At 28.2% G+C, this 26,370-nt stretch overlaps 2 protein-coding genes across 2 annotated transcripts in view; both read left to right on the top strand.

Moving 5' to 3' along the window:
• Window positions 1-26,370, top strand: part of LOC114125141 (sodium/hydrogen exchanger 9B2-like) — an 88,527-nt gene that overhangs the window by 33,903 nt on the left and 28,254 nt on the right. The gene's annotated exons all lie outside the window — the stretch shown is intronic.
• LOC114125136 (cell adhesion molecule Dscam2-like) overlaps window positions 1-26,370 on the top strand; it is a 66,533-nt gene that overhangs the window by 39,774 nt on the left and 389 nt on the right. Inside the window, 26 exon segments of the mRNA XM_050204622.1 lie at window positions 3,682-3,871; window positions 9,387-9,529; window positions 11,111-11,546; window positions 11,615-11,831; window positions 11,905-12,151; window positions 12,224-12,400; window positions 12,465-12,584; window positions 12,653-12,925; window positions 12,984-13,265; window positions 13,378-13,497; window positions 13,559-13,732; window positions 13,802-14,068; window positions 14,133-14,414; window positions 14,508-14,578; window positions 15,394-15,625; window positions 15,705-15,851; window positions 16,414-16,572; window positions 16,646-16,773; window positions 16,840-16,978; window positions 16,981-16,995; window positions 17,105-17,237; window positions 17,310-17,719; window positions 18,544-18,840; window positions 20,142-20,307; window positions 21,907-22,235; window positions 23,242-23,400. Of these exon segments, the coding sequence (XP_050060579.1) occupies window positions 3,682-3,871; window positions 9,387-9,529; window positions 11,111-11,546; window positions 11,615-11,831; window positions 11,905-12,151; window positions 12,224-12,400; window positions 12,465-12,584; window positions 12,653-12,925; window positions 12,984-13,265; window positions 13,378-13,497; window positions 13,559-13,732; window positions 13,802-14,068; window positions 14,133-14,414; window positions 14,508-14,578; window positions 15,394-15,625; window positions 15,705-15,851; window positions 16,414-16,572; window positions 16,646-16,773; window positions 16,840-16,978; window positions 16,981-16,995; window positions 17,105-17,237; window positions 17,310-17,719; window positions 18,544-18,840; window positions 20,142-20,307; window positions 21,907-22,235; window positions 23,242-23,400 (5,313 nt within the window).

Below are 26,370 nucleotides of genomic sequence, written 5' to 3'. Positions count from 1 at the left end.
TGTTATAAATATTATGCCGGAATACCAGTGATTATTTTTTAACAATTTTACTATAGAATCTAAATAATTAATTAAATTATTTAAATAAAAATGTTTTTTTTTTTTAACAATAACGCATAATTTAATATTTTGTTTATTCTATCATAATATCGTCATATTCTGAGCAAAATTTATAGTGAGCTGTATTATACTGCAGTCGGATTTTTAAAATTAAAATATTTAATGCGGCAATCGGCTAAATTAGTAGAAGAGTATTTCTGAATTTAATTTTAGTTTTTATACATTTCAATTGAAAGGAAACCTAAACGAATTTAATCTGTTTAAACATTTCAATTTAGTTTTTACATTGTTCATTTATGCCCATTATTATGTTTCTTGCATAAAAAATTAAACTCAACATTTATTTTGTATCTTAATTATTAAGAAAACAGATGCTGTGTATATTTTAATTGAACATTTATTAACTTATTAATTTATGGTGAAACTTATTGGGTTTTATAAAATTAGAAATAAACTGAATGCTATTATTTTTAACCTTTTACTGTATTTATTACTCAACAATAAAAACTAATAGAAATTATTCAAAGCTTACTTTGGAAGGAAATTATAATAATTATTGAGTTTTGTAAAAAGCACTATATCATAGAAAAAAAAATACGATTCATAATATTGTGACCTTTTTTTGTGTGACAAATTTTATTATGGCGCTGATGTACATTAATTATTTGTTAAATGAATTTATCATGTTTATTAAACTTTTTGCAAATAATCATACTCCCGAGTGTTACAATTTTTTCTAATAACCATATTATAAAACACTGTTCATGGATGTTTTCAGTTGTACAAATATATTTTATGAGAATTTAAATCACGATATTTTTATGTTTAACTCATAGTTACAGGTTGAATCACCCTATGTACCTAATGCATATTATAGTATAATTTTTTTTTTTAATACTTAAACTTATTATTATTATTACTATTATTATATAGTTCATTTTTTTGTGACCACTTTTCTATGTAAGAATTAGCTATAAAAATATATACCCATCAATGGTGAGATTAACCAAATAAATAAGTACCAACCTATTATTATAGAAAGGTACTTATTGTAATCTGTAACCGGCTTAACAGAACATACATAACAAGAATGGACTTTGAGACACATCATATACGTAGGTACACCAGATCATGTTAATTTTGTCTTATCATTTTGCGCATTGTGCGCGCCTGTTCATTTGTGTGAATTCTCATCAGTATTCACGTCGAAGAACTATAGTAGTGTATAGTAGTGATTGATAGCGGACGAGTGGATGGCGGAAATGAAGAGGGTAGGTGCAGTGCATGCTGCATGGGGGGAATCACTGCGCAATCGAAATTTCCTTTGCCAACATTGTTAGCTTTCCCTCGTTGTTAATAGGGTTCGAAAAATGAGAAGAATAATAATCTTGTCATTCCCGCCTTGTTCGGCGACCCTGTTGTTTTGCCGTTTCGCCGTTGTTGTTTTTTCTTTTTAATCATAATGAGAAAAGACAAAATAATCCTGAGCTGTCTGGTTGTTTGGTCTAGTCTTTTTATTTATTATAGAAAAAAAGAGAAAATTTGTTTTTAAAATACTATCTCACGCGTATATATATACTCTTGGAACGCGTATTTGGCGTAGATTCTACGAAAGGTCTTTTGTTTTTCCCCCTTTTGGCGTATATATATTTTAATAATTAAAACGACAACAAAAGTGGCATCTTTTTGTTCGATTCTTGCTGTACTCAAAGACACACAGGCACAACCCATTATATTATTTGATCTAAAAATATGTTGATAAACTTGAAATGATCTAAATTGTAATTATGAAAATGTGCATAATTATAATTTTGTATAAATGTTTGATATTATTGCTTACGTCATTTTCAGTTTTCTATTTAACGGCTATGTAAATTTACTAGCTATTTATTCGTTCATAGTAAACACATTGTAAAATGCATGATCAATATAATAATGCAATGTATATTTTAAATTATAAAAAAATAAGAATAAAATAAGATCGATATTACACATATCAATATGTTTTATTATAAGTATGCAAATAGATAAATTAAATGATATAAAATTCTATAATAGAGAGAGAATTAATACTCTTATCTAATAACCACAATTTTTTTTAAGATTTTGTGGTAATAATTGGTAAATACCCGTCTATGCATCATAAAAATAATTATTAGTTATCCTAATATATTTAATAAATCTTATTCTTATTCTATAGTATTCAAATAAAATAAAATGTCCTTATTATTATCATGCAATAAATATTATAATTTTATATATATTATAAAAACTAAGTTTTCAACGATATTCTTATGTGTATTAATATACGTATATTATATTTTAAAAACAGTGTTTTTGCTAAAATTTGATAAAAAGATGATAAAAATAAATCATTGCATCTAACAATTATTCTGAGGATAGCTAAGTCTTTTAACTGAAAATTGTCAAGATTTAGTTTGCAAACCATGCCTGCCGCTTATACTCGTATATATTATACTCCATTATTTTGTGATTTTTCATATTCTCTTTCAAAAGTTCTAAAATATGATGTGTACAATCTGTGTTCAAACTTCAATTTACGGATGTGTGTTATAAAACTTTTTGAGCTTATTTTAACATAAAATAAAAGAATGGTCACGAAATAACGAACTATAAAATAAAAAAAAATAATAATAAAATAATATATTATACACATTACACATACAGGTTTTGAACTTTTAAAGAATATATTTGTCATAACAAAAAGCAAATGGTATACTTTATTATATTATATAATATAATATAATATTATTATATTATATATTATGAATTTTATGTTAATTCAACTATAGTCTTTTTTAAATCCGTATTTTTTTTTATAAAAATGAGTTAGGTACCTACGTATTATCATTTAAAATACAGTACATTTTTTTGATTTTTAAAATAACGTTAATACTTTTTTTAATTACGATGAATGTATATTGTATATCATATTAAAAAAATTATTATTTACTTAGGTAGATTATATGTACAGTTATTCAAAACTAAATAAGATGACTAAAATTTAAGTATAAATGTATAATCACAACATCTGGGAAAATGAATTTTAGACCTCAAACAAGAAACCATGAATAAAGTATAGTTTTCAATTTTCATTGCAATTATTAAAAAACATTTGTGTGAATATTTTTACATATTTTATATTTTAAAACTTAGTGTTATTCAACCATATGCTTCGTTTTTTTTTTATTAATCATTCAAAATATGATGATATTTGCTAGAGACCACTAATTTGTAAATATCTGTGTTTTATCAAATTTAGTAAATATTGTTTTAATTGTAATAAAATATTTAACAAAACAGTAAATTACAAACATGAACCATTAATTTACAATTTTTTTTGTTAACCACGACTTAAAATTTAATAGTCAATTTCGTATCGTTCACTTACAAAATATATTCATATTCATGGGTAATAAAGATAAACTCTCTGTTATGATTCAAAAAACCAATTTATTTAATATTTCTATAGGTTTATAAATTTAATTAATTTATTCATAACATTCTACCTGATAAAAATGTATTTTTGGTTTAAAATCTAATAAAATTCCACTATGCTTAAAATTATATTAAATAATAAAAATATTTTAATCATTTCAGATAAGGTATTGGGAATATGGCAAATCAGTCCGATGGAACCACCTAACTTTATAGTAGAACCTCCAAGTCTAATATATTTCTCCAACACTACTGGAACATTAATAAATTGCCAAGGACAAGGAAACCCACAGCCTAATGTAACCTGGCTACATTACAACGACCGCATAGTAACTGATATACCAAGACTCAGGTACATTTATGGTTCATAATAATATTATTAGATGCATTAAAGACAAAATACTCAATGTATGCTTTGGACTCGATTTTTCGTTTTTTTTTCGTCACAGTTTTGTATTATTACAATTCAATACTATATTTATCCCGGTACCTCGTGAGTATTGTCTATGATATTTGTTCAATGGGACAAACGTATAGTAACATTTTGGTAACACGGCGATATAGTTATGCAAAATAGGTACATCTGCACTGTTGTGGCCGTGGCCCGTGTGTTCGTGTTTCTGGGCTTCTCAAGTACGTGATATGTTTTTAAATTGCATTTCAATTGGTTGCCGTGATTACTGTACCGTTTTATACTGTTTAATAATTAACTCATGGAGGGTAACAACTAACAACTACATAGATGGACGCATGATGTACGTTCAACTCGGTCCAAATTCTACATCCCTGCACTTGAAGCGAGTGGCTCACAAAATAGAGTTATCAGGTATACCTACTGGAATTCGCTCACCTGATTACATTAACCTAACGTTCTCAAAAAATAAATACACTTTAACGATTGTATAGCAAAAATTAGAATTATTTTTATTATCTTCTTTGTTCGATAAAACATGAAATATATATTTTAAAATACCATAAAATCATATACCAGCGATACGGAGAATTTTTTTGAAAAAATGTAATAATAGTTATTGAAAATATGTACAACTATTCGTTAGTTATATTATTATTTTTTTAATAATAACAAGATGTATTTTTACGTAAAATTGTTGAAATCTTTGTATTATTTAAAGTTCTTTTTCTAATTTTTTATTGCTAATACATCAATAGTAATTTTGATTAATTAAACATATTATATTTTTATAAATTCATTAATACTATATATTTTCAGATAAATGGTAGCTAATGGTAGTTTTTGCTTACATTTATTATTAAATTAAGGAAGTACAAATAAGTATACATTCTTTTTAAGTCGACATTTATAAACAAGATTAGTGTATAACTATAAATCGTGGTTTTTTTTTTTATTGATGGATTTTATAGTATTTTCTACAATCTATTTCACCAAACACGATTCTAACTTCTAATGGTGCATTTTATATTGCATTATAATAACAAATTAGATAAATTTAATGTTATACTGTATAGTATTTTCTGTAATTAAAGATCTGATATAAAATCTATTAACTTAAACAAGAAATAATACACACTTTTCTTATATAGCTATTTAATTTATTTTTACCATTAGCTCAGACAAACAACCAAATATTACTCGTATTCATAAAATAAAATAAAACAATTTTAAAACACTAAATAAATCAAAAAACAATTCTGAATAAACCATCAGCTAAATTTATACGCAGCTCATAAAAATGGCTTAAAAAATAAGTACACATAAATAGTAAATTAATTGTATAAATAAATATTTTTCATTTAACATTCTCCATATTATCAACTTTTTTCATTTAAAATGCTTTAATTATTTTTAATTTTTGAAACATAGGTAGCTGTTACTATCTTTGTAATTAATTAGTACAAATTACTTTGATGGGTACTTATTATATTAGTTATACAAATAGTAAGTTGACTTTATCACAAGCTAAAATATATTATATTATTATCATAAGCACATTTCAAAATATTGTCTACACTTATGCATTCAAAATATTTACATATATTTTATCTCAATAAAAATAATATTTTAAATCATAGCTTTATAGTAATATATTTTTATGTTACAAAAATATTGGAATTAAATGTTTATATTCTATTTATTATTTCATGTTCATAAACATAGAAAATATAGAAAAAATATATTATGTCTCAGTTCAATAAGCAAACGTTTGGATTTCTTTTCTGATATGAGCGGTAAACCAAAATTCAATTATATAAAAAAAAAAAAACAACATAATAAATAATCCTTACTTAGATATGTATTCAATCGTAAAAGAAAATTACTTATTATATATATAATAATAATAATAATATATGCTACTGTTTTACTTAAAATACAGTTTTGTTATTCCTATGCCAATAAAGAGCATAGGTTTTTTGACGTTAAAATGTTAAGTGTACTTGAAAATAAGTAATAACCGTATCGATTTATTCTGTTGTATTTTTTGGACGTTTCCGCAAGGTTTTGAATTTTGACTATATTTTACGGTTATACGCAAGAGTTTTTCATTAAAACTCTATTCACGATTTTTCCTTTATTACTTATTTTACTTTGTATTACATATGAACATAAAAATCTTTCCACTTTGAACACAATATCTTTATGGGGCGTGTATTTCCAACATTATATGTTTCTCGTATTGAATGACAATACGCATCGCTATTACACCGAGACTATAGAATGATGGCATCTCGTCCTTAACCACATTCAATATTTACACACCACCAGATAATCGTCCATTCGAATACCACACACACTTCAAACCGATTACGCGCCCCCTGAAACGCGGTATAATTGAATTCAATATCAAACCCCACACGAAGGTAGTTGTGTTCGACGTATATTATGATGCCTACTATTATTATATACATTGTTTTGAAATAATTTAAATTAATTTTACTCACACGTCATGTCGTTTATGCACAAAAATCAACGTATACGAATATCGCTTTGTTTATCGTGTTCAGATGTACGATGTATCGAAAATGATTATGAACACAATGAGCGTGATGACATAACATCATTCGTCATTCATCTCTTTAAAATTTACCAAGTACATGTCACTGTCTAATAAATTTAGTAAAATATTGTAACGTACCCTTCAAGGGTTCAAAATAAATTAACAGGGTCTTTACATTCCAAAAGCCGTTTTACGTAGGATTGTTTGAGTAAAAGAAACATGCTGGTATTTTTTTTAATTATAACTTTCATTATTTATAACATTACATTTTTTCAGGAAAACGTGTTTACATTGAGTTGATATAAAATCTCTTTGGTTTTCTGTTGAATTTCAATAGATTGTTACTTAACTACCTAATTAAACAGATTAAATGCCTATATATTTTATGTTTTAGTAAAACCATAAATCACATTGAAGAAATTTATAATAACTGCAGGTTTTTTAGTACATCGTATATACTATATTATTGTTGGAAATCTACTCATTATTTATCTATTGAATAATGCCATTTAAAAATATTTAATTCCAAATTCTACCTAACACTATTGTATCTATTACTGTACGCATTACATATAAGTATTTTTATAAAATTACTTCTCATAATGGTTAGCATTATAAGACGGTGCAATAGAGATGAAATTATATTTAAAAATCGTGATCATAATGTATAGTATGTATTGTCTTTATTATTTTTTATCTAAATATAATTATATATCACAAAAAAATGAATAAAAAAAAAAGAAAATCTATGATTTTATTGTTAATTTTTTTTATGCAACGTAATTGGTGGTTAGATTCATACTATATTTACATTTAAAAAGGTAAAATTAATATTTTAGTTTTTTAAAAAAACACAGACATTATGAAATATAAAAAGACAATATTTAATCTTAGTCAAAGTTCTTGAATTTATTTAATGAACCCATTACCATTGAATGTAGGATACCTTAATTACGAACTACAAAAGGACGTTAATTAAGAGTGACACACATTAATAAGACCACTTGAAATTTCTATAAGAATGTTTTGAACATAACTAAATAATTAAAGCTGTTTTTTACTTATTACGTCATATTGTCAAATTTACTTGTACTCTAACATCTAAACCCCGTTAATATGGATTTATACATTTTTCAATAAAAGAGCACTTATACGATATGAGTATCTAAAATACGTATTATTAATAAAAAAAAATTATATTATGATCTCGCAAAACTCGATTCTTATAATTGTTCTTAAATACAATGATTTATATTAATACTTTCAAATGTATATCATAACGAATCCACTCAGACTTGCGCCAGAGAAGATAAAAGAAAGTATATGCAATGAAACCCACTACAGTTTATCTGTATCCTGTCCATAAATTATTTTCTCTATTTCTATTATATTACGCTATACATAATATAAAATTTATATAAATACGATTGATTACCAGGTTTATAATTATGTTTTTTTTTTTGTTTGTCAAAATTATTTTAACATATATTATACATAAAAATTAAAAAGTAAAAAAGTTAATCATAATTAGATAATGTGTGAATACACAGGGTGTATCCATTTAACTAAATACAATCATTATTCTAGAAAAAAAAAGTTTTTAAAAATATGTATTTTACATAATTTTAAGTCGTAAAACAACAACATTTAGTTTTTGAATAACGAATCTAAAATATATGATGTTATTAGAAAAATTAAAATAAATAGTAAAAATATAATATTGTTAGAAAAATATAAAATAAAAAAAAATAATATAGTATAAAATATCGTGTGTTACAATTTTAAACTAAATAAAAAAATATATTTGCAAAAACTTTAATAATTTATGTTATAATGACTGTATAACGTTAAATGAATCGCTGATATAATAATACAGTATATTATATGTATTACGAGTATACAATAAATAATATCAATAAGATCGTTACGAAATTGAGCCGAATGAGTTGATTTCATTACTCGTTACAGTTATTTAATGCTAAGCTGTTAAAAGTTTTAAGAGGCAAGCACGCGTATAATAAAAATCTGCTACATTGAAGTTATAGGTATAGAACTCTAAATGAAATATTATATTGTTGGAAAAGAACGTTATATATAATACTATTCCACGCGATAAACGTTAAATTGCAACGGCTACGACCATGTGTCGCCAATAATTACAGTAATGCCGGGTAGTTTTACTTTTTTATTACGATCTACAATATGTATCTGACCGAATGTGAATAACGAGGGAGGAACAGAAAAAACACACTCATGTACGATAAATACGTTATATTATACGTAGATTATACATGTTATTAATCACGACCGCGAACGTCGGGAAACGTTTTATGATCCGAATCCTTAATTGCAGACGTTTTATACGAAACAATATACGATTCCCACAAATACGCATCTCGTTCGGAAAAACGAACTAAACCCATTTTTGAATAATAATTGTTGTCTTTGTGAAAAAAAAACACAATTTTTTTTTTTTGTACAAACCACAAAACCACGTTCGAGTTTTAATTACACGCTATCGCGATAATATGAAATAATTATAAAACGAGATGTGAATAATTTGTTTAACCAAAAAGAATTTGAACGCATACATAGGGTAGGTATACGGAACGAAATAAAAACACTCGAAACAACGCAGTCGTGTGTATAGGCATTGCTAGTGCATACACATTACGTATATAATTACATGCCTATATACTCCAGACTTGTGTATTATGCTTGATCGCTACAGCTTGTCGTGTGTATGAATCACTCGCGCCCGAGGCGTAAATTACTTTTCACGCTTCGGTTGTGCAGCTATTTTGTCTTTTTTTTACGTTATTATGTTATCTTTGCAATTATTATTACAATTTTTCTTTTCATTACGTGCCCGCATATTTTTTTTATTTTCAGGGAAATGCGGCCGAACGGCAACTTATACTTCCCGCCGTTCCCCGAGCAGTCGTATATGCCAGAAATACACGCGGCGACTTACAAGTGTGCCCTGGAAAACCCAGTGGGGAGGATCGTCTCGCGGGAATCCAGGATTAAAGCCGGTATGGATCTGTGTAAATATTTAATTTTTGTTTCTGCATTCCGCGCCGCCACTATAATAATATACGTACACCACTGATCCGTTACGTTAATTATTTCGTTTGTTTTTTTCTACCCATGGGAAAAGTTAATCCAACGATCATTCACATTTCTAATGCATATAATATTACTTCGACTAGAGTAGTAGAATGTTTTTAGTTTTTTTTTTTCAATGTGTTTGGTTAAAAAAATGTTCAACTTACCTACGTTTTATTTAAAATCGTATTATTAAGTTAACAATAGTTCTTCAAAAGATATGTATAAATGTATTTAATGAAGATAGTTATTTATTTATGTTTATTTATACATTGGGTATTGACTCATTTGTTTTAGAACCAACGTGTACTTATAACATGTAATTAACATAGGCATAGCTATTTTATGTCAAATCTTTTATTCACTGTAAGAGTGTAAGATAAAAATTAAAAAATAATTTAATATAAAGTTAGATATTGTTATTAAATTCATATTTAATATTTAAATAAATCTAAGATATTTTTACAAACATTTATTGAATCGATTATTGAATTTATTGAATAAGGTTAACGTTCAATGTTTTAATAATTACCTATATGATTATGTTAGATGTTATATTTATCATTTTATAAAAATGTAATTAAGTAGGTACTTATAACTTATTATTTCATTTTATTTGATTTTTACGTGGTATTTATTTTCGACATTAAATATATATTTTAGATAGAAGTCTATTTGAAAATTTGTTTTTTATTAGGTACAAGTATTAATTATTACGTGGATATCATTCGCTATTGAAATGAACACTTAAATAATATATAATAATTATACCTTTAAACAAAATTCGTTTTTGAATTCTTGTTATTCGAAACACATCTTCATGATTTAAATATCCAATATATTTTCCATTGAAGGATAGGTAATAATTTTTTTTATATATATAAATTACCATACGAATACTATGCAAGATAATTTATTTGTTACATACAATTACATTTCATTTCCATAAATAATTTAATTTATTATCTTTCATATATATTTATGTAAAAAATAATTAGTTAAACTTCATAAACCAAAGTTTAGTTCCCTTATAAACAACCTAAATATGAATTCACTTTTATGAAAATAAAAATGTGTTTTATTTATACAGCAACCATTATACATTTTTTCTGCTTATGAATACATAACAAGTATGCTTATAAAAAAACTTATTTTTTATTTATGTAATATTTTGAATTTGTATGCAATAACAATGTCTCTAGTTATAATAGAAGCTAAAAATTTGAATCTTATAGGTAGTGTTAATCTGCTATATTATAATGATGTTTTTTTTATTAATTTTTGACTTACGATATTAAGTTTTAATTAAATTTTATAAATCTAAAAATAAGTTATAATTGTTTTATATATATTTATGTGTGTACTAAAACTTATAGAAAAATATTATTTTGATAGTATTATTTATAAACACACTAAAAAAAAAACTTAAAAATATATTATAGATATAATTAAATAATTAACAAATTATTATTAAAACAAAAAATAATTGACAATTTAAAATTGTTTAGTGATGTCAAAATCGTATGAGCTATCCGTCCAAAATGCGTTTGCTCTACAAGGAAACGTAGCTTCATTTAAATGTCAATTACCAGAGTTAACTAGTGAACATTTGATAAAAACTTGGTTCAAAATGGAAGATTCCAGAATGGAAGTTGGCCAATCCACACCAATACATCCAGGAGGACGTTACGTAATCTCGTTAGATGGTACTTTACTAATTCACGATGTAGTACCTGAAGATACGTTTGATAGATATTTTTGTCAAGTTGTCAACAAATATACTGGAGATCAACTGGTCAGTCAATCGGCTAAAATAATTGTCAAACAACCAACTGAAGACATCCCACCAGTTATTAAATACCATACAGAACATATTCACGTCAAAGTCAATCAAGAAGCCGATTTAATATGTTCGGCTGAAGGATTTCCTCCACCGACGTATAGGTATAATTAATCATGTTACGTAACAATGCACAATTGTTCAAGTTTTAATTCGAATCAATATTTACTAGATGGTTTCGTAAAAGTCAAGATAGTTTACAAGAAATATCTATGGAGTCACTGACTGTTCATCCTTATCAATCATTGCTACATATCATCAGAGTTCCGATGAGCGAATCTGCTATTACTTACGAATGCGTAGTTTCTAACAAACTCGGTCAAGATAAACGTCAAATATCATTATCGGTTACTTTACCATTTGCCGTTAGTACATATCCATTGAAGCAGGTTAGTTTTGATTATATTAGTTAATTGATTTCACTGTGATTGGATAAGAAAAAAACACAAATCCTCTTTATAGGTAGTCGATTCCGGTTCAACTGCAATTTTTAACTGTACCACTCAAGGTACATCGATACAACCATTGTTTTCGTGGCTTAAAGACGGATCACCAATACGAGGTTTTGGTAGACATGAAATATCACAAAAAGGCAACCACTTAATAATACACAACGTAATGAAAGAAGATAAAGGAATTTATCAGTGTTTAGCTAGAGATCCAGAAACCGACGAAACAGCACAATCTAGTGTTCTCCTATCACTCGGTGGTACGAATTTAAAATAATAACTTCCTAAATGTCATTCTTGAAACGAAATCTTTAAACCGTAGTTTATTTCAGCTGTTTCACCAGAGTTGATGGAGATTTTTCATGAACAAATTGTCCGAATAAATGGTTTTCTATCTCTCAGATGTACAGCTTCTGGTAATCCCCCACCCAGAATCTATTGGTATCTCGACGGAGGACTCATACTACCTCAAGGAGATTATGTATTTGGGAGTTATATGCATATAGATGGTAATTATTCAAAAACTTTTTATTATTATACAAAAAATTTAGCTTACTTTATTTTTATGTTTAGGAAATGTTGTTAGCTATTTAAATGTATCAATGGCTGATGTATTACATGGAGGTTATTATACTTGTTTGGCACGAAATATTCTAGGATTTAAATCTCATTCTGCAATGATTAAGATTTATGGTATGATTTATTGTTAATACAACTAATAAAGATGATTCAATTAGTAAATACTGATTAAAATATTTTAGGTGATCCGATTGCAAGGCCAGCATCAAATCTTACGGTGCGTGCAGAAGACGATGCATACCTTCAATGTCCAGTTGCTGGTTATCCAATCATTAAAACGGTTTGGCAAAAAGATATGATAACAATCCCAAATAGTTCTCGACACACGTTGTTTGATAATGGAACTCTTTTTATACTTTCTACGCAAGACACCGTTGATTCTGGATTATATGTGTGCACAAAAATTAACGATAGGGGACAATCAGCAACGGGACATCTATATTTAAGAATAATGAGTATGATTTGCAATATGCTCAATATGATTATTTTGTGTATAATATTTTTTTTCAATAGAACCACCAGTCGTGACACCATTTCAATTTACAAAAGATCTACAAGAAAGTGAACGAGCCCAAGTGTCGTGTACAATAAAATCAGGAGATCTTCCAATGGAATTTGTGTGGCGTAAAGATAATAAGATAGTATCAACAGATAATGAAATTGAACTCCAAAATTTCAAATTTTCGAGTACATTACTTTTTAGTAATTTAAAACCCAAACACGCCGGAATATACACTTGTATTGTAAGCAACTCGGTAGCTAGTAGTAACTATTCAGCTTTACTTAATATTAAAGGTAAGATTATACTAACTTTTTCTCTACTTTAAACCTAACTCTTGTAAACTAATCTAACAAACTTATCAACAATACTATTTTATTAAACACATCATAATTGTGTATAATTTAGTACCTCCAAAATGGATTATTGAACCTGAGGATACTGCTGTGTTAGATAATCAATTAACAATAATAAATTGCCAAGCAGAAGGATACCCAGAACCAAGAATAACATGGACTAGAGTATCTGGTTTGTTATTTAGTTATATTTTTTTTATAATACTTCAATTTTCCACGATTTATATGTATAGATAATCAACTTTTACAATCATTGAATCATTTCTCCGAGTCATCAATATCAGTATTAAGCAATGGTTCTTTAGCTATCCGACTTACTGTTAATTCAAATGAAGATAATTATACCTGTACAGCCAATAACGGTATTGGAAACCAACTAACAAAAACAGTGTCTTTAAAAGTTCATAGTAAGTCTATAAAATACTCTAATTAATTAGTTTATATTAATGTTAAATATTTATATTTAATTTTCACAGTACCTGCTCATTTCAAAGAAAAATCTATTAATAAAAGTGGAGTGGTGGGAAGTAGAGTAGTGCTGACATGTGAAGCAGAAGGTTCAAAACCATTAAACATTGAATGGAATCCGTCAGTGGATAATATCAATACTAGAAATACGAACAAAGGGATAATATCAGAACTTTATTTAAATTCTTTACATAGTAGCCAGACAGGAATATATACATGTATGGCAACTAACTCGTATGGCTATGATCATATGACGATAAATTTAGTGGTTAGAGGTAGGTTAAAGGAAATATTTTTTTTCACAATATTTCTATGGATAAAATCAATGTTATTATTCAGAACCCCCAGAATCTCCAAAGCGGTTAGATGTGGTAGATGCTGGTACTAGGTGGCTGGAATTTCGTTGGGATTCAGTAAAAGCGCATGTGACTCATTATGTGCTTCAAATGTGCATTAATCTTTGTTCAGATTGGTCAAATTACACTATTGGTGGAAGTTTATCATATACTAAAATATCTTTTTTAAAACCAGCTACACAGTACACCACAAGAGTTATAGCCGTCAATGATTTCGGTTCGAGCAATCCAAGCCCTAATAACACCGTCACTACTTTGGAAGATGGTAAACTACTCAAATTCACTTCCAAATACACACTAATCCTTCTTTACTATTAATTAATAATTTATTTATTATAACACTATATTTTTATTTCAGAACCTAGTGCACCTCCAAATAATGTGGAAGCTATAGATATTGATACAACTCAAGTGACAATTCGATGGAGAGTAAGTATACTACTAATTGATGTCTGAATGCATTTCATGGCACTTTAACGCAAAAATAAATTATATTTGTGACTAACAAAATGAATTCACGTAATAAATTTTTGTTGACCAGAGGTGTAACTTTTTACATAAATATTATATATAATATGTTAGATTACAATATAATGAATTAGATGCCATAGCTCTGGTATAAAACTTCTAACTGTTACATGTCTCTAATGACCTTTAATTAGACCAATGGTAAGGCTAAGTATATCCCCTATATTAGTAAATGGAACTAATCTGTCACTTGTACATACCTATAAAGTTATAAAATATTAGTCTATAAAATTGTTTAGTGGCCGCAAGATGACACAATAAACTATAAGAAGAAAAAAATGACAGTTTTCTTTAAGATTATTATTATTATTTTATGATTGATACAAATTACGATAGTAAATATATTTCACATAACTATGAATATAATAATTATAATATTTAACCGAAAACCATAAATGAAAATGTAACTAAAAATATTAAGATTTTAAATTAATGTCAAAACTGTTCGTTGGCAGTTTTGATAATTATTAATTTTTTTATACACTTTAAAATTTAAGTTATTCTTAATCCAATAATAAAATGTTATAAACCTTACTATACATATATATATAATGAACGTATACGTCTAAAATTTGAATTTTAATACTTATAAATATTGTATTCGTATTGTATTATAATTAATCAGGATTTTGAAATATTAAACACAATTATACATAAAATTCAAAAATACAACAATTTTTTAACCAAATAATTTCTATAAAAAATGTGTTTAATAGCCTCCAGATAAAGACACGTGGAATGGCCAAATAACTTGCTATAAAGTATCATATGCAGATGTAAATGAAATAACAGAAGTATTCACAAAGACAACCCTTGGCTATGAACGATGTGAAATTCGAATCACCAACCTTAAGCCATTTACGACTTACAGAATTTCAGTGAAAGCTTTCAACAGTATTGGACACGGGCCAGATTCGGATTTTATACGTATCACGACCAACGAAGGAGGTAAAACAATAATGTTTAAAATGAACTTCTCAACTGTTTGTTTGAAAACGCACACTAATCAATTAAAAATGTTGTTTAGTGCCAGAAGAACCCCCACAAAACGTTCAGTGTTCGCCGTTGACATCAGAGTCGCTGCGAATGAGTTGGGATCCACCACCTATGCAAAGCCATCATGGAATTATATTAGGATACAAAATACACTACAAAAAAGTGAATCCAAAATCAGGTAGAAAAGAAATAATGAGTATGATATTCGGTAATTGCGGTGAAACACGATTCCTTACGGTTTTTATTGACATACAATGACATACTTGGGTACTTTCCCAAGTCCTTCTGTAATCTCCTAAAAATGGCTGAACAAATAATTATAATATCGTATTTTAGGAATATTGTTCATAGTAAAAAATACTAGAAATATATATCTCAATAAACATATTAAATATTTCGTCAAAAAAAAAATACTATTCATATTTTATTAACTGCTTTTATAAATTCTAAACAAGTTGACAACTCCTTGTTATTATTTTAAAATTAAATTATAAATTTTAATATACAACGCAAAATTTGTCCAATCATCACAACAATAAAATAATATATAATATAACATAAATAATATTATATTGTAATACATAGCTTTAAAACAAGTATGTTTTATTATGTTATGAAATTGTAATAATGCTACAATTATAATGTATTACCTATTATTCTCTATACAAATAATATTATTGTATCCAATTTGCACTTATGGAAATAATCAGTGGTTTAACGATTGTTTATTTAATTTATAGGATCATTCGTCTTAAATGAAGTGAAAAAAACGACCAATTTAGAAACGAACCTGCACGCTTTAGACAAGTACACAAACTATAGCATACGGATTTTGGCGTACACCAAAGTCGGAGAAGGAGTGCAATCAAATCCTGTTTATTGTTTAACCGAACAAGATGGTAAGTCGTCGTATTTTTAATATATATATATATATATAGCGAGTTACGTATTATTATAAATCATCCATTGCAGTTCCCGGGTCTCCAGACAATGTAAAAGCACTGACGGTAACATCAAGTAGCATTCTTGTGTCTTGGATTCAACCGAAACGACCAAACGGTGTGATTATCAAATACACTGTATATGTAAAACATAATAAAGTAAATCATAGTCGATAAATCAAATGTAGTATAATAGCTAATTCAAAGAATTCCGTTGGTTTCTAGATCGTTGAAAAGGAAATTGTGTTCGGTGACAAAAGTACAAAGATTGAGGTGAGACGACTCAAGGAATTTCAACGATATGAGTTTTGGGTTACCGCTTCGACCGTGGTCGGCGAAGGGCAGCCAAGTTTTCGGGTAAACCAGAGCCAAACTCCAGAGGTAATATGGTATTAATATACTTACTTATAATGCACTTATATGTATTATAATGCAACAGACGTGTAAACATATAGTCATAGTCTAAAAACACTGTTTTTCATACCCATAGCACCAGCCAGAGTGGCGTCGTTTGGCGAACACCTGAACACCGTCGTAGGTTCCAAGTGCATTATCGAGTGTTACAAAGTAGGAATGCCGACTCCTGTCCTCGTATGGAAAGCGCCCGATGGTATCGATACCAAGTGAGTAGTAACTTCGGCCCTCAACGTTATTGAATACCACGTCGATCTCTGTTGATTTTTGTCGGTTCGAAGGATACTGTCAGACGGTAGCCTATCAGTGGGCCCCGTGAACGACAAAACATACTCGGGAAACTATACGTGCCACGTGGAGAACATATTCGGCAGGGATCAGATATCGTACACGCTAAACGTACTCTACCCTCCATCTCCTCCAGAGTTCAGCGTGGACCCAGTATCGACCAGCGCCATTCGGGTTCAGTGGAAGCCGGTCAAACAGCCGGATGCAGTAACTACAGCCTACGTGCTTAACTACCACACTGGAAACGAACAACAGCAAAGTGTGGACGTGGACTCCGATCGGTTCACGTACACGGTAGACCGTTTGAAATGCGGAACCAAATACGCGGTAACCATGCAAACCGTGAACACGGTGGGCATAAGCAACGTAGGTCGCGTCGTAGAAGTGTTTACGAAAGGCGGAGGTAAATATTATGACGGCGTTTCCGATGATTGACTTTTAAATTGTGGTTAATCTTGATACATACAAAACATAATCCAGCCAGTGTAAAAACTAGAAAGTAAAACTCATATTTCGTATACATCGATAATGAATAAAAAATAGCAGGTATATGAGTAATGGAGAAAAATGACTTTATCCAAGTATTATGTACAGTTTACACAATAATAATATCCAGCAATAAATAATAATGTATATTTGTAATTTCAAAACCAAGCATCAGTCGACTATCATATATCAAGTTTATTTTGGATTTTTTTTTTTTTTTTAATTAGTCGTATGTTTTAATAAATCAAGTTAAAAACAAATGTAGGGAATACTAGGTACGGTTATAAAAAGTATTCATGTTTTGATCATTATATAATATAAAATACTGAAAAAATTTAAACATTTTACGTTAGACTATACTTGTTTATATTTAACATAGAACGTTAACTTTACTAATGTTTAAATAAAAGTGGATTAAAAAGAAAGTTCTAATAATTTATTGTACCCGGATGATTTTATATATATAAATAGTAACAGCGCTTAGGAAATATGTAGGTAACGTTAAATTAATTCTAGACTAGATATAACCGTTCTTTTAAAGCTGAAATTTATTTTATTTTATTATATAAGTTGATTAGTTGAATAAAATAAGTGATATAAAAAAAAAATACCTACCGATAAATTACTATAACCAATTTAAAAGTTACCTATTATTATAATATACAATTAAAATACTTTAAAATTTCAATGTTTTCTGATCATTGATCCATTGTTATTAAACTAAAATAAATATATTTCCAGTGCCCAAAGAACCTGACAAGGAAACCGTGTTGTCTGTGAACTCGACCAGTGTCACGTTCGCGTTCGACTCGTGGCCGACGCAAATGTGCAGCATACACTCGTTCACGTATCAGTACGCGGCCAACGGTCGTGGCGGCGGATGGATCAAGTTTCCCAGACAACAGTTGATCAGTGGCGATACGTTTACGGTTGGCAAACTACAACCGGCTAACGTTTACACGATCCGTGTGGTTGTGCACACCGAAGCCGGTGACACGTCGTGGGAACATCGGTTTGCCACTCGCACCAAGTCCGGAGGTAATAGCGACTGACTTCCAGCAGTGACGACAAGAGTCGTTTTTCTTATTCCTACTTCTGCTCGGGATTATGATTCCTCCGTGCTTACACTCTAGTTCTGAAAAAAAATTAGACTTCCACGTCACAATTAATTTTCAACGGAGAAAACATACAAATCCTACAAGGTTAAGTTAACCTGCAAACTCTATATTAAATAACGATGACGAGTTAAACGCAATGCACTCGCATTATATCATACTGTAAACGCATTCATTTGACATCGCGACCGCTTAATAAAAATGTTCTGATTACCAATCGTTTTCCTGAAAGTATTTCGATAGGCAATATCGTTATTATAAGTGGGTGCGTGATACTAGTGTGTTATTAGGTCATTGCCTCACGAATGGCACGATCAGTTAAGAAGACGGTAGTCACCATTCGGCGCTAGAGCAATAAAATAACGATATTATATAATTATGATTTATGATATACTGATAGGTACATATTAGAGAATAAATCATTTATCCTTTTTAAATTTGATTAAAAAATACAAATTAAATCTACAATTGCATAATTATATTATATTATATAAGCACAATGCCACAATATGACCGTGAATAGTGAATTAGTTATCTATAGGTAGTTTATTGTTTAAATAAAGCTATAAATTGTATTTTATTTAAACTTTCAACTTTTCAAGTGTTGATTAGTATTTTTAAGTTACTTTACCTAATATATTATATTTGAGAACATCAGTTCATATTATACTAAGAAAAAATTAAAATATCATTTATATTGGTTATTAGTTATTTTAAACTATTGTAATGAGTAATGACTAATAATGAATGATGGTAGGCGGTTTCCATAATTGATTCATCGTACATTCATTGTTCGTAAAATAATAATTAAAATCATATTTTAGAAATACCTTTAGAATGACGATTTAAAGATGTAGGATTTTCATTAGGTTTGTGGTCTTTAAAGGTATTATTACCTACTTTATTTTGAGTCCGATGTAATTTTATAAGGATAATTTGAAAAACTCAATTTTTTGTTGAGAATACCCGTCTCCCCTTTCATGAATGTTTTTAAAGTATTTCCGAGTACTACTCCGAAGTTAATATTATTTGTTATTACTTATTATTCACTTAAGTGCATACAAATACACAAACTATACAAAATAATGGCATCAAACGACCAAGTGTAAATTATTTAATTATCTTCTTCTAGTCCGAAGGCTGATCGATTTTTCCTAAAGGATATAATCCTAAATTACTTCATCATTTTATAATAATATTATTCACCATAGACTATAATTTCAGGAGTGGTGCCGTTAGACATGTACGGTAACGACGACGGCATCATCGACGACGACGACAACATGAGTATACCGAATTTTGGGCAGATGCACAAATACGTACCGGCAGCCTCTGCGCTCGTTTGCATCGTGTCGTTTTGCGTATGCATATGTGTCGTAGTTCAAAGAAGGTAAGAAAAAGAAAATAAATAAAACGATGTACACACAATAAACAATTTAGGACGACATTCACACACACACATGCCCGCGTGTGTAAATAAATATATAAGTATATAATATTATAATAGCATATACGAGAAAACCGATAACGTTATTTACAGAACAAAATACTTGAAATCGTATTACATATAAAAAATAAAATACTGTATAGTACAAAATATATACGTATATGCTCATAAGATACCATCCGGTTCTGATATAAATACAGCCGGTGGTATTAATGCACCTACGCGTGTGTTGAAAACAAAATAAATATTAGATAGGTATTATATTAATAGTATATAAACCCATCTTCCGATAATCAGTATCTATATTATTCGAGATAGTCCGTCATTCACGTATAACGTGTTTCACTATTTGTTTGTCTATTGGTTTAGGTAGGTACCGACTAGTGGGAATCGATTTATATACGTTTATTTTTTTATATAAAACCAATAAAGTTGCTTGTAAATACCTAAGTAAGCACTTACTAATACAACCAATATGAGTAATATGCTATGATTATTGAGTGCTGAGTACATGATGCATTTTGTACATAGCAATATTATAATATTTATTACTATAAATATTAAGTTTATACTATAATCGAGAAATTGATTGTGAAACATAATTAAAATTGAAATTTTATATTCAGAGGTAAAAAAAAACATGCAATCTATCGTGTCTATGTAGTATCTAGAGTGCAGTATAATATGTATTAAAGTATTTGCCTTTTTTTTATCGATCATATATTTGTTTGTATATATGACATAAGATAATGGGTTTCTTTTTAGGTTATTGGAGAGACAGTATCACTACTGATTTTTTAAATTAAAATCACTACTTACTATATAAATCAATGACCAAGGGAAGAAAACTGAATAAAAATCAGTTAAAATAATTACATGTCTGAGTAGGAAAGAAGGGGGCAATAAATTCAGAAAATTGTAACAAGATTTTAGTTTATAATAATTAATTATATAAATGATGCACGGAAAAAGGACTTTTGAATTTAGAAAGTAGAGAAAATTAAATAAAGAGAATTTCATCATTATTGCAGCATTTGCATAATGTGGTACCTATTATTGAGATAAGTGGTTAATATAATTTTTAGTGAGGAATTGAGAATCTTACGGAAGAATTTGTTACTCTATAAATTTATCGACAAGTCTTTTAATATTTAATTTAATGAAAAAAAGATTTCCCTATTCAATACTTTCCGCTTGCTCCCCCTTCACCATAAAAAAGATCTCTATTTTGATATACAATAAGATTTTTGAGATTTCTCAAAGGATGACAGTATATTATTTTCATAATGGTCTTATTGCCGTTAGTTACTAATGAAAAATGTCCAAACCTATTTTTTGCAATATATTTAAAACCAAACGAGAAAGTTATCATCGGGTGGTTTTCTACAATATTGAATATAATGTATTAATTTGTTATGCATATTATATTATGTTTTACCGTCGTCGTGTACCTAACTACCACGATCACTATATACGCATATAATTACAATGTGAATAATTATACTATAGGTACAGTGTTGACCGTTTGTGTTGTTTGGACAGGAAAAAAGACGGTGCACATTATTCGCGGAGAAGGAGGTCGAGCAGTTCGGCCGAAAGGAAATGCAGTTACGAGGCTGACAAACAAGTCGAGTACGCGACGTCCACGCTGCAGAGGAGTAAAAGGGACGATTCCGCGGACAAGATGTTCTTGGGAGGCGGTGGCAAGAGCATCGACTACGACGTGTGTCCTTACGCAACGTTCAGCGTGATGCAGACGACACCGTCCGGCAGCCGGACGCCCACGCACCACAGGGCTCTGAGCCAGACTGATTGTTACGAAACGCCCGACCACAACGTCGTCCACGGTCTACCGATCGACAAGTCCTACGGTTAGTGAAATCGTTGTTTGTACCTACGCGACCATAGGTACTTATTGGAATCTATCGACTAATATTCTATTAGAAATGGGATTTTTAATAACATGAGTGCTGTTGTAGATGCAGTCTAAAATTCCGTTAAAACGAATGTCACGGAACAGAAAACTAAACCCGTTTTATACTTAATAGGTATTTAGAGCTTTATTTATAAGTCGCTTATCCCCCACCCCCGCCATTTTAATAACCATAAAGAAATTAGTTGTGGACATGATGCAAACATAAAATTACAACACTATTATGGATACTTATTACTTAATTTTTCACTTGGTAATAATATTATAAAATGTATCTACAAGATTAAGTAAATGAAATCATAAGTTTTAAATACCTAATAATAGTCAATTACTCAATACACAAATATTATCTGCAGTAGGTATTTTAATAATACTTGATATTTTATTGTTTTATTTGTCGTATGAATGTAAAAGTGTTGAAACTAAAACTATCCATTGAATAAAATCATTTAATCAAAAATAAGATAGATACTCATAATAATTATAAAATCGTCATTTTTTCAAATAACACTTATATTTAATTAAAACGCAATATTTTTAAAATTAAGAAAATCATATTATTAAATTAAAATTACAGAATATAATTCAACTAATATTATTGTATTATAATTATTATTTATAATCTTTAAAATTAATGAAATCAAACTGTTAAATTAAGAAAATTTTTCTTAGATGTTGCAATCGATACTTGTGTAAAAGTATGTTATATTACCATAGGGGAGTAGATATATAAAAGTAAACCATACTTTAGAGTTTAGTACATATAATTCGACGAAATTTAACTATGAAACTATCTCTTTTAATAATTAAAATACCGTGACACAAAATTAATATATATAACATATATTGATAATAAACTTCGGTTTTATTAGATGGATTCTATTTTATAGAATATTATTAATATAACATGTTAAAAAAATATATTAGTTTTTTTTTTTTTTCAGAAATTTCGTACATATCCAATCAACAGACGCTTCCTCTGACAGCCGCTAAGTCGTCAGCGTCGAGAAAAGCCATGACCCCCGTTCATTTCTTAACAGACATGGACGACGAACAGTGTCGAAAAATCATAGCTTCGAACACAGTTAGAAAACAGAGCTCAGGTGATGATTATTATTGGGTATATCTTTTGAAGACGTCACATTATGATAAACAAATATTGAAGTATCTCAAACATATAATATTATAACACTGCGTGTAATAATAATTAATAACACTTAAGAAATCGATAAAGTAAAATAAATATGATATCGCCATAAAATGGTTAGGTATTATAAAAGATACGTAATAGAATATTTTAAATAATCTTCGTCAAGATATTTGAGCATACAAAAATGCATGAAGATTAATCAGTTATTTATCTTATAATTAAATACGATTAAACTTGTATGTTGTACCTACAAACCATCCAACCCCACACACACATACATGCATTCATATTATTTAATGAGCAAGAGCAAGAAAAATATTATTTTTTTTTTGCAGAATACCTATGTGATTTTAATTAAAATCTTGATGTGGATATAATTTTTTTCCCATTAGAAAAAGCAGTGATCCCATCACATTATGCTTGCCATATTTCCGGTAGCAAATGTAGTGTACATTAATTAATTTAGGGCGTAAAGAGGTAATTTTTGGGAATTTCTCATAAATACCACAATATATAGGTTTTGCCTATACTTACGTGGCTAAGCAAAGTACCTATAAGAAAAAAATTCAAATGATGCAACGCATCTATTTCTCATTAAACTATTAGAGATTTTGTTATAATTTTAAAAGTATCAATGCTTAAAACTTGAAACCATCAGCAACTATTTGTTAATGATAAACAAATTTCAAAAAAAAATTGATAATTTTTTTGAACTAGATATTTTAAATTTTAAATAATGAAATTTCTCCGTCATTCTATTCCGAACGTAGTGATGAGTGTATTGATTTTACAATGGTGTTTTTTTTTTTTTTTTTTGAGTGTCTGTGTACATCATAACTTTTCGAAATAATGCTTCAATTTAAAAGTTCAGAGGTGGTTTCTGGTAGCAAATTGAATATCCTTGATGCATTATAAAGGTCAACAGTAAGAAATTTCCAGCAGTTTTCAAAAAAATCGGAAAAACAACAAAAAAGTACGGGAATTTCTATACGTACATATAGTTTTAGACAAAATCGATTTTTTATATAGTTGTAACTCAAGAACAAATCACTGTAAATTCAAAAAATCAAAAATATTAAACGCATTTTAAGTTAAAATATTTACGAAATTGCGAAAATTTACAAGTAATTTTATACTTGAAAATTCATAAAATTATTAGTATTTATATCTATAAGTTTTTTAACCTTGAGGCTTGAATTTTTTAATTCAACACTAAATTTTACGTAAGTTTTGCTTCAAATAGCTATAAGTATGGAGATACTATCAAATAATTGTATATAATATGTTATGTGATAGTTAAAAAATACTAGTCGTAAAAACTTGAAACATATCCACCACCTTTTTACCACCTAGTGAAAATATATTATATCCTAGACTGACAAAATTATGATTTAATCATCTTCGTTCTGAATTGTTTTTCGTATAGCTATCATTGCATTCAAATTTAACACACCCATTATACTCATTATAGTAACCTACCCTATATCCAATGTTCACTAGATACTTACTGTACAGCAGAGCGTTAGGTACCTACTTGACCCACCCTTATTTTTAAATTGACTTCATTTAAAAAACATAAACTGACTTTTTTAATGTACTTCTTTTATATAAATAGTAATAAAGAACATTTGCGTGAAATATTATTCATGTTTAGTTAGGTTTATGTATCGAATAACTAATGTTTGTGTGTGTATGCAACTATTTTATTAAGTTGCGCATTATGACACTATCAAATACCAGGTAGTAAATAAGCTAAGTAGGTGTAGTAAATATTAATATTAAATAATAATGCGATGATTACTAACTGACATGACGTGATGTACTGATATCATCGAGTAGGTAATGTTTTTGTTTATGTTTACTGAATATAATATGCAATTTTATTTTTATGATAAACACGCATATTATATGGATTTAACGTTTAACGTTTAAGGATACCTATTATATAGATTAAAGTAGATACATCATCGTAAAAAACACTAGAGTGCTCAGTTTTTCTGGAAGGGATATGAATTTTCAACTATTCCTAGACTGGTTTATAATAAAAAATATATGTAGCAATGTAGGCATTCCTGTATTTACTTGTAAATAGGTACTAGACTACTAGCCAATTATAATAATGTATTATAAATCGTGTGCAAGGGGAATTATGATTTTTGATGTGTGTTATTACCTATTTATTAGTTATAGATATTAGCATTGATTATAATTACCTACTAGTATTGATAGTCAATGGTATTAGGTAAATCTTGATGTAATCACTCCGTGATGGCGGTAGTTAACTATTTTATCATACATTTTTTTGGTAGGTATCAATCAATTTACTTATATGAACAATTAAATATATTACAAAGAAAAAAATTATTAATAATTTCCCAAAAATAAGTCAAGCCGGGGAGGAGAGAGAATCTAACATACTCGTCTAAAAACCCGTGAGCATATACTCGTAATCAGATTTATTGATAACATAGAATTTCATATTATAATATATTATTTAAATATTTAGTTAATAATGAATGAGAAAATAATATTGAAAACTCAATTTTATAAAAAAATTAATAGCACATAGGCGCTATACAAAAAATATGGAGAGGATAGGTATAAGTATTGTAATTTTGTTAAGTATTTATATATCCATATGACTATTATAGTATACAGTAAAACCTGAGTTGTAAAATAAATTCATTATTTTTAAATTTTGTTAGCAAAGAGAGGTTTTGACTTTTAAATTATAACAAAAAAAGTGATTTTAAGTTATATAATATATGTACTGGAACAGTTATTCTTGTAGGTACTTGGTACATATTACAATATAGCAATGCAATTTATGTTGGGATCAATATTGCTTCGACGAAATTGCGTTACTTAGTATTTTATTTATACATTTTACATTTTATTAGAATTATTAATGTTTGTGACAAAA

The sequence above is a fragment of the Aphis gossypii genome, chromosome 3, assembly GCF_020184175.1.
Source record: "Aphis gossypii isolate Hap1 chromosome 3, ASM2018417v2, whole genome shotgun sequence".
In the NCBI taxonomy this organism is placed as follows: Eukaryota; Metazoa; Arthropoda; class Insecta; order Hemiptera; family Aphididae; genus Aphis; species Aphis gossypii.
This window is presented reverse-complemented; position numbering and strand designations above follow the sequence as displayed.